This window comes from Lepidothrix coronata, unplaced genomic scaffold (assembly GCF_001604755.1).
Source record: "Lepidothrix coronata isolate B3197 unplaced genomic scaffold, Lepidothrix_coronata-1.0 Scaffold48, whole genome shotgun sequence".
Classification (NCBI taxonomy): domain Eukaryota; kingdom Metazoa; phylum Chordata; class Aves; order Passeriformes; family Pipridae; genus Lepidothrix; species Lepidothrix coronata.
The window spans coordinates 2,766,912-2,781,403 of record NW_016690228.1 but is presented as its reverse complement, the minus strand read 5'-3'; the positions used below and the strand labels follow the sequence as shown (position 1 = coordinate 2,781,403).

The 14,492-nt window shown below is 40.9% G+C and overlaps 2 protein-coding genes across 4 annotated transcripts in view; one reads left to right on the top strand and one right to left on the bottom strand.

The window, feature by feature from the left end:
• LOC108497410 (histone-lysine N-methyltransferase SETDB2-like) overlaps positions 1–14,200 on the bottom strand; it is a 49,396-nt gene extending 35,196 nt beyond the window's left edge. The window contains exons 1-12 of the mRNA XM_017814989.1: positions 13,969–14,200; positions 13,004–13,063; positions 10,597–10,719; positions 9,921–9,986; positions 9,249–9,351; positions 8,020–8,589; positions 6,429–6,548; positions 5,251–5,420; positions 4,562–4,784; positions 2,521–2,599; positions 1,471–1,564; positions 361–692 (exon numbers count right to left, since the gene is read on the bottom strand). Coding sequence (XP_017670478.1) covers positions 361–692; positions 1,471–1,564; positions 2,521–2,599; positions 4,562–4,784; positions 5,251–5,420; positions 6,429–6,548; positions 8,020–8,589; positions 9,249–9,351; positions 9,921–9,986; positions 10,597–10,719; positions 13,004–13,063; positions 13,969–13,984 — 1,956 coding nt within the window. The 5' untranslated portion in view covers positions 13,985–14,200. The remainder of the gene's footprint in view (positions 1–360; positions 693–1,470; positions 1,565–2,520; positions 2,600–4,561; positions 4,785–5,250; positions 5,421–6,428; positions 6,549–8,019; positions 8,590–9,248; positions 9,352–9,920; positions 9,987–10,596; positions 10,720–13,003; positions 13,064–13,968) is intronic.
• Positions 14,201–14,394: 194 nt separating this feature from the next.
• CAB39L (calcium binding protein 39 like) overlaps positions 14,395–14,492 on the top strand; it is a 63,313-nt gene continuing 63,215 nt past the window's right edge. For 2 of the 3 annotated variants that reach the window (XM_017815115.1, XM_017815114.1), the window contains exon 1: positions 14,395–14,458. The gene's annotated coding sequence lies outside the window, so the exon portion shown is untranslated. The remainder of the gene's footprint in view (positions 14,459–14,492) is intronic. The other variant, XM_017815118.1, reaches the window with a different exon arrangement.

The window sequence follows — 14,492 nt, the reverse complement described above, 5'->3', positions numbered from 1 at the left end:
TCAAAACACTTGTCCTAAACCAGCACTAACTAGAATTTACAATGGCTGGGAGAAGGCATGTGGATCAACAAAACGTGCCATTTGCTCTCTGGACCTCCCAGAAGGCCATCAGGATAAAGACATCACTCATTACTGGTGCCAACACTACAGCTGGTATGTGGCATGCATCAGGTTGTGAAGGCACTAACAGTGACCCAGCCTACTGTCCTGTCACCTGTGATGGCAGGGAGGACCACATGTGCCTTCCTTTCATGCATCTACCTCACATGTGGTTTATGTGCAAAAGCTTTCTAGCTTAAGCTTAAATAAATGATGTATTTGCAAAGACAGTGGAGAGAACGCATGCAACTTTTTACTTACATTTAGAAAACGACCCACATTTCCTTCTTTTGTGGCATCCAGTACATAAATATTTTCTTCACTAGCATTCTTCGGAAGCATCCCATCTCCATCAGCCTCCTCACAAAATGCATCTTGACTTGACTGCCTGCTATTTTCCTCTTTGCAGTCAGCTTTTAGGGGTATATTATTGGATGGCCTCGCAACACACGTGTCATCCAGCACACCTGACTTGCCCCAATCAACACCCTGCAGTGAGAGACTCTTTCTTTTGCATCTCGCACTGTCCACACCAACAGACTCAGTCTGTCCAATTTCCATCGGATGGTCTTCCTTCTGCTCCTCGGTGGATTCTGTCAATGGACATGTAATTATTTTTCAACATCAGTTTAAGGCCAAAGCCTTTCCCTTGTTTGGCCCTGAACTCTTACCCACCCACTCTTAAAAATGTCCTCCAAAATCTAACCATCCTGCTATTTACAAGTCTATAACACAATCGCTCTTTTCTATGCCTCTCATCAATCCTCCTGCAAATGACTGTTTCCCGCTGTAATGTCTAAAGCACTTGCTCAAGGCACCTGAGAGTGACCAAGTCTCTCACTCTCCCCAAATCCCACTCCAGACTGATTTCTTCCACATAGCATTTTTTCATCATTCTCCACCTTAATTCCCAAGAGAATTACAAACTATAATTTAGACAGAAACAAGATGCAAGTGCAAATAGCATCGGTTTCACACTGCCTCTCCAGCTTGAGGTCCCCCCAGCCCTGGATTATATCCTGTTCAATTTTTGTTGACCAGAATATGTACTGGGTGTGACACAACAAGATCTGCAAGACTGACTTTCCCACAATTGTATTGTATTTAAAAGCTGCTGTCAGGAGAGTTCAACATGTCCCCAGATCAACTTTGCAGGCAAAAGACTGTCCTGTACCCAGTACAGTAGTGCACTGTGTTATGCAAGGCAGCAATAATTTCTGTACTACTGAGCTCTCTTAAAACAGCTTCCACATCATGCAGACATTGTTCTACTCCGAGAACAGGCCTGCCCACACTGTCTACATTAAAGTCTACCACCTGATGGGACACAATCATACTAAGAATGCAGTATGTATACCTCCAAAAACCTACTTTCTTTTCCTTTCTTTGTTCCACTGTTTACTTTTGTTTTGCTTGACTGATGAATCTGAGAACTATTATCTTCATCTGAGCTGGCACTGTGCACCTGTGTGTTAAATGAAAAGGCTGTGATGTATTGTTGCTGTGTGCAACTCGGAGTCAACACAGTACAGCAAGTGGCCTCTAGAACTCTAGGGCTGCAGGTTCAAACCTTCTGTAATGCATGGCTGTGGCCGAGTTTGAAAAGTTAATACATTCACTGCAATGCAATATTTATCTTAATTTCAAAGGATCGTTCAAAATAACCTGGAAGGAGTTCCCCATGCAACAAAACATTTAAGTAAGTGTCTAAGTCCCAACAATTTCACCAGAATTCTAAGTTGCTGAACCAAAGCCCAAACATGCTTTTTACAGAGTTTCAATGAAATGAACAGATGTGGCAGGATTTCTCCTCTCCTGCCACAAAAAGGCAACTACTTATGGGAGCTCCAGAATGGAGCCAAACGTTAGCATGAAAATCCCATGTGCATTTTGTAAGTGCAATGAATCCAGTAAAACCTACAGAGTAAGTCTACCCCAGTTTTCCTCCTTTACACATATTTGCAGGCAACACTTCACACTCAGATCAGATCAAATTCTCCCAACTCTGCCACTGCATGAAAAAATTGCGTACAAATCCCAAGATTTTCCTCTCTCCCTGCTACGCCATTCTTTTGGGAGGCATCACAAAAATATTATCACTCTCACACCCTAACCCAGTAGTTAGTGGAGAGGGAGGGGGAGAATAAATTCCTAGCATTCTCAAGGCTAGAGTGTAAGTGAAGGGTGGAGAAGGGAAGGCTGTGGGAGTAGTTAGTGCTGGTCTGGAGGAACATGTTGAAGGACTGATAATGGAGAAGGGATGGGGTGCAGCTTCCAGCATGGCAGCTTAGCTCACAGTGTGACACAATCTCCTGAAGAAAGGTCATTAGAACTATCTAAATGTACAAGTTGAAAAGGTCAGAATTAACATAAATATTCAGCACAGAAAAATGAATCTATTAAAGCCTATTATATTATTACCATTTTTAGCTGGTGATTGTGAAAAAACCCTGTTCTTCCAGGCCTTGTGGTTGCAATACTCGAGTTCTCTGGATGAACCCTGTACAGAAAGGTCAAAAGGAAATTATAAAAGACAGACTCACAAGTAACTCTCACAACACACATTTCTCAGCCTCTGGTTCTAGTCTCTTCTCTACAAGAGCCGACAGCAGAGCCTGCAGTCTGGCCTCACCCCATGTTCTGTGATTATTCTGCCTTTAAGAATTGAGGACCTAGGCTAAGTTCTCTGTAGTATTTGTAAAAAACCAGTTGTTCATACCTTTTGAGGGATCAGCAGCATTGAGGGATCAGATTACATTGTTTCCCAACTGTCCAACTGAGAACCAGTCTGCTGTTTTACTATTATTACATCAGATCACCTCAAAATAGAGCACCTACAGACAGAGTTTTGCCTTTTTCCTGCTACTACTTTCAATAGTTTTAATAGTGCAGCTTTCAAACAGGAGAACAAAGATGTTGTGGGTACAAGGGACAGCAGAGGGGGAGAGATGCAATATATGGCAGGTTTAGAAAATACTTTCCCTCAAAAGGACCTCAGTCTTTCATGTTAGGAGTTGAGGAAGATGGGAAGTAGTATTTGGTATATACATTTAAAACATCTAAAGTCACATTAATTTGGATTACATTCAGACTGCAGTAGAAGACACCAGTTTCAAAACTAATATTAATATCTGTAAAATGTCTAGCAATAAATAACAGCCCTTATTCAAGAAAATTTTCAATGTAAAAAAATGTGTTTTCCTGCCACAAAAAAGAAAATCCTGGTACTTCTTTGGGCTACTGATAATTGCAAGAAATGCTGCTCTTTAAGGCTTTCTTAAGATTTAAACTCCTTTGTAAATTCAAAATGTGCAGAGGCCACAAGAAAATGTGACATTATTACATGGTTACATTGTTTATTCTTTTAAAGGCAATCTGTTTGGGTGAATGACACATCAAGCCTAGCACACTGATGTCCTCTTAAATGTTTCTCAGTCCAGCTGGACTGACTATCATTTCTTAAGAGGCAGAATAACAATGTTTTTTTGTCTGTCATATTTTTTTTATACAGCCCAGGTGTAAACCATTTTTTTAATCTCAGGAAAGGAAATTAACGAGCTTTAAGGTAGCAGTGTAGTACAGGCAACTTTGAAACTCTGCTTGCCTACAATTTTTAGTAATGGCACTTAGCAGAAGTAAAACCTAGCTGATTACTTTTAATTATGTAGTTAGACGATGAATTCACTAGGCCTCCAAGATACTGAAATGCAAGTGAGAAAATAGTAGCAGATATTTTTAAAAGTTTCCATTTGCAATTTCATGGTACTTCTCAAAGTTCCACAATAATCTTCTACTATGAGAAGAGCAACAATTTGCAATCATTTGTGAGTAGTACACAGAAAGTGCTTACAAAGTAGCGTAGCAGAGCAACAAAGAAGCTCCCAACTTCCTTCTGAAAAGACTTGAGCATGCTATTGACACAGCCACGTGGTTATTTTGCAGTAATTTTATTTTAGGAATGCTGATAGGCTATGAGACCCTGAGTATACAGTGAAAACATAATTCACTGCAAAGGTGAGGTGTTGTCAGACTCCTAGCAGGAAAGGTTATGATAGAAATAAGAAAAGGTTTAGAGACTGGTAGCAAACGACAGGATAGTTAGTGGCTAATATGTCATTAAACCCTTCAGCATCATCAAGTATCTTTAAATGATTTATCTCAAGTATCTTCTATTAATTGTTTCAAAGCTGCATCATGATTAATTCCCTGAACAGATCAAGTACATCCAAGAGATGAACTGGCTTTCTAGAAAATGCCAAGTGGTACACATAGTAAGTAAAATTCACAAAGAGGAAAACTCTGTCCCACTAGAAGAAATAATTGGGAAATAACAAAGAAGTTCAGAAAGAAAAAACCCACCCTCATTTGAGGACATTCAGTTCTACTCTAAGTTATAAAACAGAATTCCTAGAATAGCAGAATATTGATTTTGTTATGCTTAAGTTTATTTTGATAAACTTACAGGGTTGATTTATTTTCACTATCCACAGTTTGAGACAAAGATTCCTTATTCTCAAGAATGTCATGTTTACCAGTCTGCACTAGTTCAATGACTGAATTTGAACAATCAGTGTCAAGTTTTCTTTTTTTGGAAAAAAACCCATGGTTTCTGTCATTCAGAGCACTCCTTTCTTTCAGCTCTTGACCAGCATCTCCCAATACTTCAGCTCTGCTCATTAATCTGCCTGAAAGCAAAAGAAAAGTTTGGTTTGCTTTTTGGTTTTTTTTAATGTTTGTTTTCTTACTTTCACACTATCATAGGTCAAACTTACATTAAAAAAAATACAAGAACATTACTTGGGAAAGCAAAATATGAATGCAGTCTATGATTCTATGATGTCAATAGAGGCTGACATACAAACTGAATTAGACATACAGCCCTCAGTACAGCATGCACAGACTTATGAGGTGAAAAAATCAACAGTCTGAGATAGACTTTGCTCCAGAATGTTTTGATTGTTTGTCTGTCACCATTGCATTGCAGAGTTCTTCAAGGTTCTTCTGTCCATTTGATCATGTTGCAAGTTAAGATTATATTGACACACTTCTCCTCCAACCCCATATTTCCGTGTTCTCAAAAAAAATCCAGGGCAGAGGCCACAAGAGAGGGAAAATTATGCTACACATCTTCCACAGGTCACCTTCTGTTACCTGAGTAGGTACAAACAAAGGTCCCCTTGTCGATATCATCCAGGCAGCGGACACCCCAGCCTTTCTTTTCAGTGTTGAACACTTGCAACCTGACTTGAATGCCGTGCTGTACAACTCTGTTCTGACACATCAACTTGTCACACCTGCATAACACACTGCACTCGTAAATTCTGTCAAGAGGAAGAAAAACAAAACACAATATAAAAGGATGCACTACTAAAACAAAGTTTCTATTATTAATTTCCCTTCTAAGCATCAATAAGGCAGTGGACTGAAAAGATAAAGACTGACTAAAACTGGTTGTGCAGCAGTGCTCTGGAAATCGTGACTTTCTTGATTGCTGATTCATCAATTTTAAGAGTCTGTCAGCTAGATTTTGGTATCAGCAGACAAGAAAAATAAATGCTAAATTTTTGTTTTATAGGAGTAAATCTCACAGAAGCAGAAATCCCTATGAAGCACCTCATTCTACACTAGAACAGATTTTAGCAAAGACAACCTATATGCCTGAACCTCAATGCAGTTGTCATGAGTTTAAAGATTTAACAAAGTATATCTACAAGAACTCACAATTGTGATTTTTTTTTTTTTGCATTTTTTTCTGGGTTCCCTGACAGCTTTAATTCCGCTCGTTAACCATAAACTAACATCACACAGCAAGAGAGAACCGAAAGGGCTCCTTAAGCCAGTGGGTTCAAGCCTTTGGCTATTGCAGAAAGCTGCTTTGCATGATTCCTCTTCTGAACACTTGAAGTAACTGGCACCTTCTTCAGGCCACATATTAATCCACAGGAGCTGAATAATAGAAAGGGCAAACACTTGAAGCATTGGATGGCTTTGGAGACTCTTGGAAGAGGCACATATAACCAAGTCTGGCAACAGCAGCTGGTCAATGCTTCTTTAGGACTCTGGTCACTCTTTACACTTTTCTTAGACCTTAATCTAAGCTGTGAAAATTGTAGGATCTGCAGTAGAAGAGTTTTTGGGTTTTTTCCTCCTATTACTCAAGTCACATTAATTATTTTTTATCATCCTGATCTGTCAGTAAAATTGTGACAAAATTAGAAGGTTTCAGTTAGCCAAAAACTCCAGTTATCTTAATCCTGTAGCACTTACACTACAGGAGTAAAATAAGAGCATACAAATAAAATAGCAGTTAATAGTTCAGTCTTTCTTACCCACTAGGAACAGGTCCCTCCAGTCTTTTGTAACGGTATCCACGGCATCTTTTACTACCTGAAGATAGAGAAGTTTTACTACAGCCTCTTGCAGTTAGCTGTAGGCATGCACATTTTGACCTAAAAGTAAGAATAAAACATCTCGGAATGTATTTGGAGCAGCGCAAATCAATCATAAATCTAGGTAAGTTGAAATGTACTTAACTATACACACACACACACACTTGTATATATACATCTATATTCCCCTTCCCCACTTCTTTTATTCCACAAGGCTGTTTCAGGCACCCTACTTTGTCTCTTGGTTGGTTATGTGTACTTTACAATAAACATGTTCGCTCCACCCCAACCTCATTCTTCCACCAAGCTCCCTAAATGGCACATGCAAACAGCTGAAGTACAATAGAAATTTATTATAAACAGGACACTATCAAATGGATCGAATGAATGAAAATCACCTCTTCTGGCACAGCATTCCAGCCTGTTAACCGCTACTTTGTTACTTTCCTACCACCTTAGCCCTCAGGAAGTGAAGAATTTCACACTGTGGAGAATTCAAGCAACAGCACTTGTCTTCACCACCGTATGGCACAACAACTGCAAAGAATCCCAGCGATCGTGCAAATCCTGAATCCTAAAATTGCACATCAAAAGCATTTCAACTCTTGTGGGACTTCACTGCTCAGCTGAAACTAAATCATTTTAATTACTGAAGCTTCTTTATACCAGGCTGTGATTTCAAGGTCTTGTTGGGTCATGGGCAACTATGCTGCACACCAGCACATGCAACTGCCCCAGCTATCAAAAATACAAAATGGATCCAATACCAGGTAACACCTACAGATGGAGATCAGACAAACACCCTTCAAGAAAGCAGACAAAATTATCACCAAACTCTCATACAATAACTGTGGCAGGTTCCCACAGAGTGTCTGTAGCCCAGAGTTACTGAGATTTAGAAAAAGCAATGAACAACACTATTGGAACTGCTCAGACCATAAATGTATTCTGTGACCACAGGCTTTCATAGTTTCTGTTTAGATAAGGGGAAGGAAAGGATGTAGAGGTTGGGAAGAGGGTTGTTTCTTCCTCTGCCCTCAGTAACCTTCTAAGTTCCAAACGATCTGATCCCTTCAGGCTGTCCCATCCCACCTTTAGGATACCACAGTAGGAGCTGCAGCAGATATTGTCATGTGGGATCCTTCCCTGCCTGCCAGGAAAAAATTCTTCCTCTGCTGGCACAAGAGTCTCTTTCCTACACCTTTTCCAAAGGCAACAGCCCTGCTTGTCAGCTCCACCTGGAGGAGAAGCACTGCCAATTTGTGAAGAAAGGGAAAGGAACAAAATAATCCACCTGTTGAACACTTCCTTCACTACAACAGAGGGTGGACCAGTAGGAGCACCCAAGTTCTGGTGAAGAGAAAGACACAGTGGTGTTAGTCAATACCGAACATGGCACAAGACAACTCCCGCAGATATTCCAGCAGCATTGGTCCTGTTTGACACTGTTTGGTACTGTGCACCTTCACACACCACCACGCTGCTGTTGTGGCATCGTGTCACTGGACTAAGATTAGATTTTTCTACCTACCTATCAATGCAGCCATCTGTGCAGTCACATGAATCCACAAACAGGCTGGAGAAGTTGTTGAGATAATATCCACGTGGCCACGATGACTTCCGATATTTGAAATAAGGTAACCTTGCGCGGTCAAGATTGTTACAGAAGGAGATGGGCACAGACTCGGCTCCGTTGCTAATATCAAAGTCAAACACAAGGGGTTCGGGATTCATGGTGTTCCTGCCCAACAGTACATATGTGTTGAAGGAAAAGTGATCAACAAATAAGAAATTGCACTTTGTTTCAAACAAATAATTTCGCACATCTCGAAAACTTCTCAGACTCCGACCGCAAGGAGCTTTGTAATTCACATCCAGTGATTTCGAAAGGCAGTCTGCTTTTGCGTGCCGTCTTTGAAAGTGAAACAGCATTGGCATCTTCAGAGGGTTTTCACCCTTGTAGAAGCCCGCTGCTCTCTTGGCAAGACATGCACTAGAGCACTTGTGGTTCTGATACTGTAGGTTTAAAGGTAAGTGTTGAATTTCGCTAGATGCTTTTTTAGTCCCGGACCACGTTCTTTCCATCTCCTCTTTCCTGTTACTTGGAGCAGAAGAGAAAAAAAAAAGAAAAAAGAGCAGCATCTTAGACAACCAGCGAAGCATTCAGCTTTTTAGTGGTTCAATATTTTTAGCACAGGAAAGAAACAGCCCATTCCTGGAAGGCCCAGGGTTTCACTGAAACAGTTTCACATGGTATTACTGTCCTAACTTCATATGAAGATATATTCAGTTGCATTAAAAAAAGAAAAAAAAAAAAGCAACAGCTTCTTAGCTTCTTCCCAGAAAGAACTTACATACTAAAACACAGAAAGGATGTAAAAAAAAAAAAAAAAAAAAAAAGAGATGAACAACATATTTACCCCCCAATCAGTACCTGAGGCTAAATACAGAGGGACTAAGTCACATGCCTGACAATATGCAAAGTACAGAAACCCTGAGAACTGCTGCTTAAGTCCTAACCCTGATAATCCAGGTAATAGTCATGAATCTTCATTCACAACCCAATGCCCTATTCTGCAATGTTCTCATGGGGTAAATTAGACAAGTCTACTTAAAACCTCACATTTTCCATGTAAGTCAAAAACATTTTCACTTTGAAAGCTGGCAGAATTCAAAACTGACTTTAGAAATACAAACTGAGAACTCTCTCAAATGCAGTAAACAACATGTCAAATAAGGAACTGAAATAAAGATGCTGACCTGTCAGAACCTTCTACAGCATTTGCAGTGTTGTCATCTGCAAGAAGATGCTGCAATTTGGGTTCGGTTTCCTGTACTCCATCTCCATCAAACCCATCGCTTACTGAGAAAAATGAATGCAAGCAAAAATTTCGTCAACTCACATTTCAATCTATAATTGAATTTAGTTACTAAAGAGAAAATTGACAAAATTCATTAAAAATAATGCATTGCTATGAAGTACAGCTAACAAAGAGCATGTCAGTAAGTGCCCCACTAAAAAATCTTCCACAGTTTTCAAAGTGACCAGAAACAACACGCACATGAAACACACTTATAGATTTCCCTTCATTATTTGAGATAAAAGAATCCCAAGGTATTTCAGCTAGTGGAGTCATGCACAGAATAACTCTGCTTGCAGACAGCTCAGGTTCATCAGGGCTTACTAGTTCAAACCGGTTCCCTTGGCACAAGTATTATCCACACACACACAAACCACAGAAATACAAATCCAGGTGAAAGTTCACAGTCCAGTACCTGAGGAAATTAATAATTATATCTTCCCCACTGTAATGCTAATGGCCTTCTCAGATCTGTTTTATTGATTTCAAAGGAAGGAATTAAACTTCTAGTGAGTAAAACAGGAAAAAAATGAATCCACATACCAAACAAATACAATTGGGATGCACATACCGTTTGTCAAAGTTAAGAGATCACTTAGATTAGCTTCATTCACCAGTGCCCAAGCCTGCCAGCATTCTGTGCAAAAAAACCCAAACCAAAGCAGATACTTAATGTAAGTGAAGTAATGATAATAGGGAAAACAAGGTGTAAGTCCACCAGAGAGACTTGTTTCCTCATTAGGCTAATCTAGAGTATTGCAAGACTGATACTATTAGAAACCTTTTGCACCACAGACCTTAACAGGCACATCTAAGAACTGCAATAAAATCACAGCTCACAGTAGTAGTTGTAAATTAACAGTGAATATCCCTTGGCTTTTGGAAAGCTGTGGGAATACTTCCAAACACACACAAACTGGTGGCCTACAGTACAGTAGCAGTAATACACAAAAAGACAACTTAGTGTGAGTTTCTCTCTTTACTCTGTCATCAGTCTACTTATCTTCGAGCTAAGAAGAGCCACGCTTTGTCTGAAAAAGTGTATCAGCAAAACAAGAAAATAGCAAAATGCACCTGAGATCGTCTTTTTTTAAAATGAAGAGACTTTTTAAAAATGCTTAAAACCACCAACTACTAAGTAATTTAAATTCAGAGATATCTGAATTATGTCAGATATCTCAAAGACCTACACAAAGCAGGCCACAGCTCCTCTGCAGTCCAGCTTAACAGCTACAAGGATTTCAAACCTTGGTTTGTGGCAGTTCCATTCTTGATCTTTTCCTTTAGCAACAGCAGCACATTTTGCACCTGCTCAAATATGACATCCACTCTTCTACTTCCCAATTGTGTCCAAAACGTTTTCAAATCACCTGAAATGCAAATTCCTGTTTACAAGTCTGTACAGCTCCTGAGAAGTCTAGAAATACATGTAACTTCTAGTGGACTATTCAAAGGCTCATTTCATTTGGAGGCACTTCTCAAAAACCAGTCAGGACAGCAGAACAGCTTAAACCTTCAGAAGTCTATTCCTAAAGCTAATCAAGAAAGTGAAACAGAAGTCAAGTGACGAACTGGAGTGGGTTCTGATGGTCCATGATGCTCCTTCAAGCAACCTTTGAAGCATGTCAAAGGGTGCTGTGGAAGCCTTTCTTCAAATACCAGAAAATTAGTCCCACTATAAACAAATCACCACTGAAACTCACAGGAGTGGCAAAGGAGAATATTTTCAGCTCAGTGAACTGCATATATTATTCAACAAAAGACATTCAGAATTTTTTTTTTATTGCTGTAACCTCTCTGACTATCCTGTCCCATCATTAGTTTTGGTATGTTTTCTAGAGAAAAAAAATATTCACAATATTTTCAGATAAAAGCAGTTTGGTAAATTTTGTTCACCAAGTGATATCAGTTGAAATAATTAATATACCCCATATGTCATGCCTCCTTCCTCCACTAGAAATAAAGAACATTTTGTTTAAAGAAATTCAAGCTACTGGTTCAGAACATACCTTCTCTTCCAAAGGTATGTACTTTTGAGGTACTAAGCCCATTCATGAAAGCTTTTGTTAAAACATGAGCAGTACATCTTTCTCAAGGAAAAGGAAATAGGGTTCAGTGTGTCAACAGATGATGCCTGAAAAAAGAACAAGCTCTTTCTCATGGTTAATGTTCCTCTTCTTCAATGACCAAGCACAAAAGAATAAGCAAATCCTACTCCATTTCTAGAGGTGGAGCCCACTGTCAGACTAGGTTTACATTCCACTTTCAGACAGCAAATCTCAGCTGGCAAATGTGCTGGGGTGATACCTCCCCAGCAGTCAAGAAATACTGCATTCTTGTAAGTCTTGTAAAAAAGTATTTCCTTCATTTTTGACTTACTAGAGAATGACTTCTGTTGCCCAAGGCACCAGAAGCAAAGACATTCTACTGCAGTACAGAGTGTACGGTTACTCTCAAAAGCATCATGACAGCAGTGAAGGGAGTAACAATCTTTTGTCACCACAACCCCAGCTGCTTGTGACACCAGCAGCTAAAAGTGTAATATTTAATATAAACAGGCAATGTTGAAAGTACTTCATCTTGTGAAAGAACTGATTTGGCACTAACTCTCAACATAATTTAATGATCTCTTATATTCACAGAAATTTTAAGAAAAATGTGAAAAAGTTAAAGTCCCATTACAAAAAAAGCCACAAAAATTTCTGGAAGCCTACATTAGTGGTCCAAGAGACAATGCCTGCCCTGTGCCATTCCCATCCTTTCGCTGTGCATGACAGTATCACAAATTTAAAATACTGAGAAGTAAGCATATTTCATATTTGTGTTTCAAAATACACATTCAGGAATAGATCAAAACTGCTGTCCTCATTCATTACTGGTTTTCAGACACTTCAATACATTTACTAAATTCGGATGATTTTTTGGATTGGTGGATGTATTACTTCAGAGGACGGGTGACAAAACACAGCGTTTTGTTTCTGGGCCCTCAGCTATAATCATGCATAGCTGAGAAATAAAGAGAAATAAAACATATGCTACTATGTGTAGTGCTCACTCACCTTAGAAATGCTTCCCCAGTTCTCATGCTGGAGTGTCCTGAAACTCTAGCAGCAAAAACTTTGTTTTGCACAGAGGAGCAAAGAACGCATATGAAGTTCACAGTACAATTTTCATTTCAAAAAAGACAGATGTCCACATCACTAATCTCTCCAATGTTAATGCTGCTACTGTCAACCCCAGACAGGAGGATAGCAAATGAACAGACATAGGAAGCATTTACCTTGTCAGCTTTCAGAATCATCTCACCAGCTGATGACTCAAGGTGTGGAATGGCATCTGGTGGCAATAGTTCTAAAACTGGCTGGAGGGATTTTCTTTTCCCTCTATAGAATCCTTGTGGCCACATATCACTTTTTTTTTCCAGCATTGTGCAGGGCAATGATGCTAGAGCAAGAAACAAGCAGCCAAGGTCAGGGCTGCTTATTCCAGCCACTAGAAAAACAACTCCTGTGCGTGTTTCCTGCAGTGCTGCTGACTAACATCTTAAACCATAAAAGGCAAAGCTATTGTCTTTCAGTTGTCATTTTCACATCAGAAGCAGTGCCAAATATACACTACCTTCCCCTTCCCCTCCATAAATCCAAATTATACTACCTTTAATGCTCTCCTCCCTGGAACTGGTAAGGTTCTCCTCTTCAAAGAAGTCGGGCAGCACTACAAGTGGTGCAGAATGTACAAGTAAGAGATTGTGTGAGCAACCACAATGGTTGTAGCTACTCAGCTTTTCAAAATTTATGCAAGTAAATACTACAGTGGGTATCAGCAGCAGCACTGTGTGGTGCTGTGGTGAAACAGCACTGTGGTGAAACAGTCACCCTCCTTTCAAATATCATCCCACACCTTGTCAAGATACAGTTGAGGAACACACAAATGAAACAAGCTGCATAAGGAAGCTTTTTTACGTAGTCATTTCTTACTATCCCTCAGTCATGAAGCTGTCACGGATGGCCCATACATTCCAGGTGAGCCTACACAATCCCCACTGTCTATTAGCTCACAGTTCTTTTTTTCTTTTTAAATTTGTGCTGTCAGTACTACAACTAAATTAATTTATTTAGGGAAAAAAAAAAAAAGAAAGCTTCTTTTAGGTAAATATATTACTGAATCTGTTTCTTGGCAGAAGTAAGATGAAGCAAGGCATCTACACTGTAACAACAGTAAGGAGAAGCAAGGCAGCGCTCTTCAACCACATTTAAGATTCCGAATTTCCATCATCATGAATTACAGAATTAGGTTGGAAAAGACCTCTGAGATCATCGAGTCCAACCTGTGACCGAACGCCACCGTGTTAACCAGACCATGGCACTGAGTGTGACGTCCAGTCTTTCCTTAAACACCTCCAGGGATGGTGACTCAAGCATCCCCCTGGGCAGCCCATTCCATTCCATTTATGTTGGCTACTTAATCTTTTCTATGCTAAAATTGAAAAAACACTGGAACAGATACTTCCTTTGGCTGAATGGGAAAATACCTTAAGGGAAGACTGTTGGCTTCTAGAACTGTTTCTCACAAGACCAATGACTGCTCAAAACATACACCTATTTATTTTTAAGGCTTACTTCTTTTCTCTTCCATCCTCCGGGGAGGCCGCTCGGAGCGCTGTCACTGGCGCCGGGGCAGTGCCAAGCCCAGCTCAAGTCGGGGCGCGCCGCGTGGGTCTCGCTGCGCTCCGGCACGGCCGCGGGCAGAGAGATGCCTGTCGGACAGGGAGCTGGCATGGGGTAAGCCTGCGGTCAGGGGTCGGGGCCCGGGTCAGTCCCGCAGCCTTCAGGGCCTCGCCGCGGCCCCCCGCGCTCCTGCTCCTGCTCCTCCTCCTCCCGCACCTGCGCCGCCGCCCGCCAGGGGGCGCAACCCCGCCGGGGCGCGCGAGCCAGCGGATCAGGGCAGGCCCCCGCGCGTGGGGATAAACCTGCGCGCACCGCCTCTGTCTCCGCTACTACTGGCTGCCGTGGTGGGAGGGGCGGCGGCGATGGCCAATGAGAAGAGGGGGCGGGGCCGCGCACCCGCGCAGAAGCGGCGGAGGCGGGGGGGCAGAGCGAGGGACTGGAGGTGCGTCCGCCATCTTGGAGGGGGCGGGTCGAGG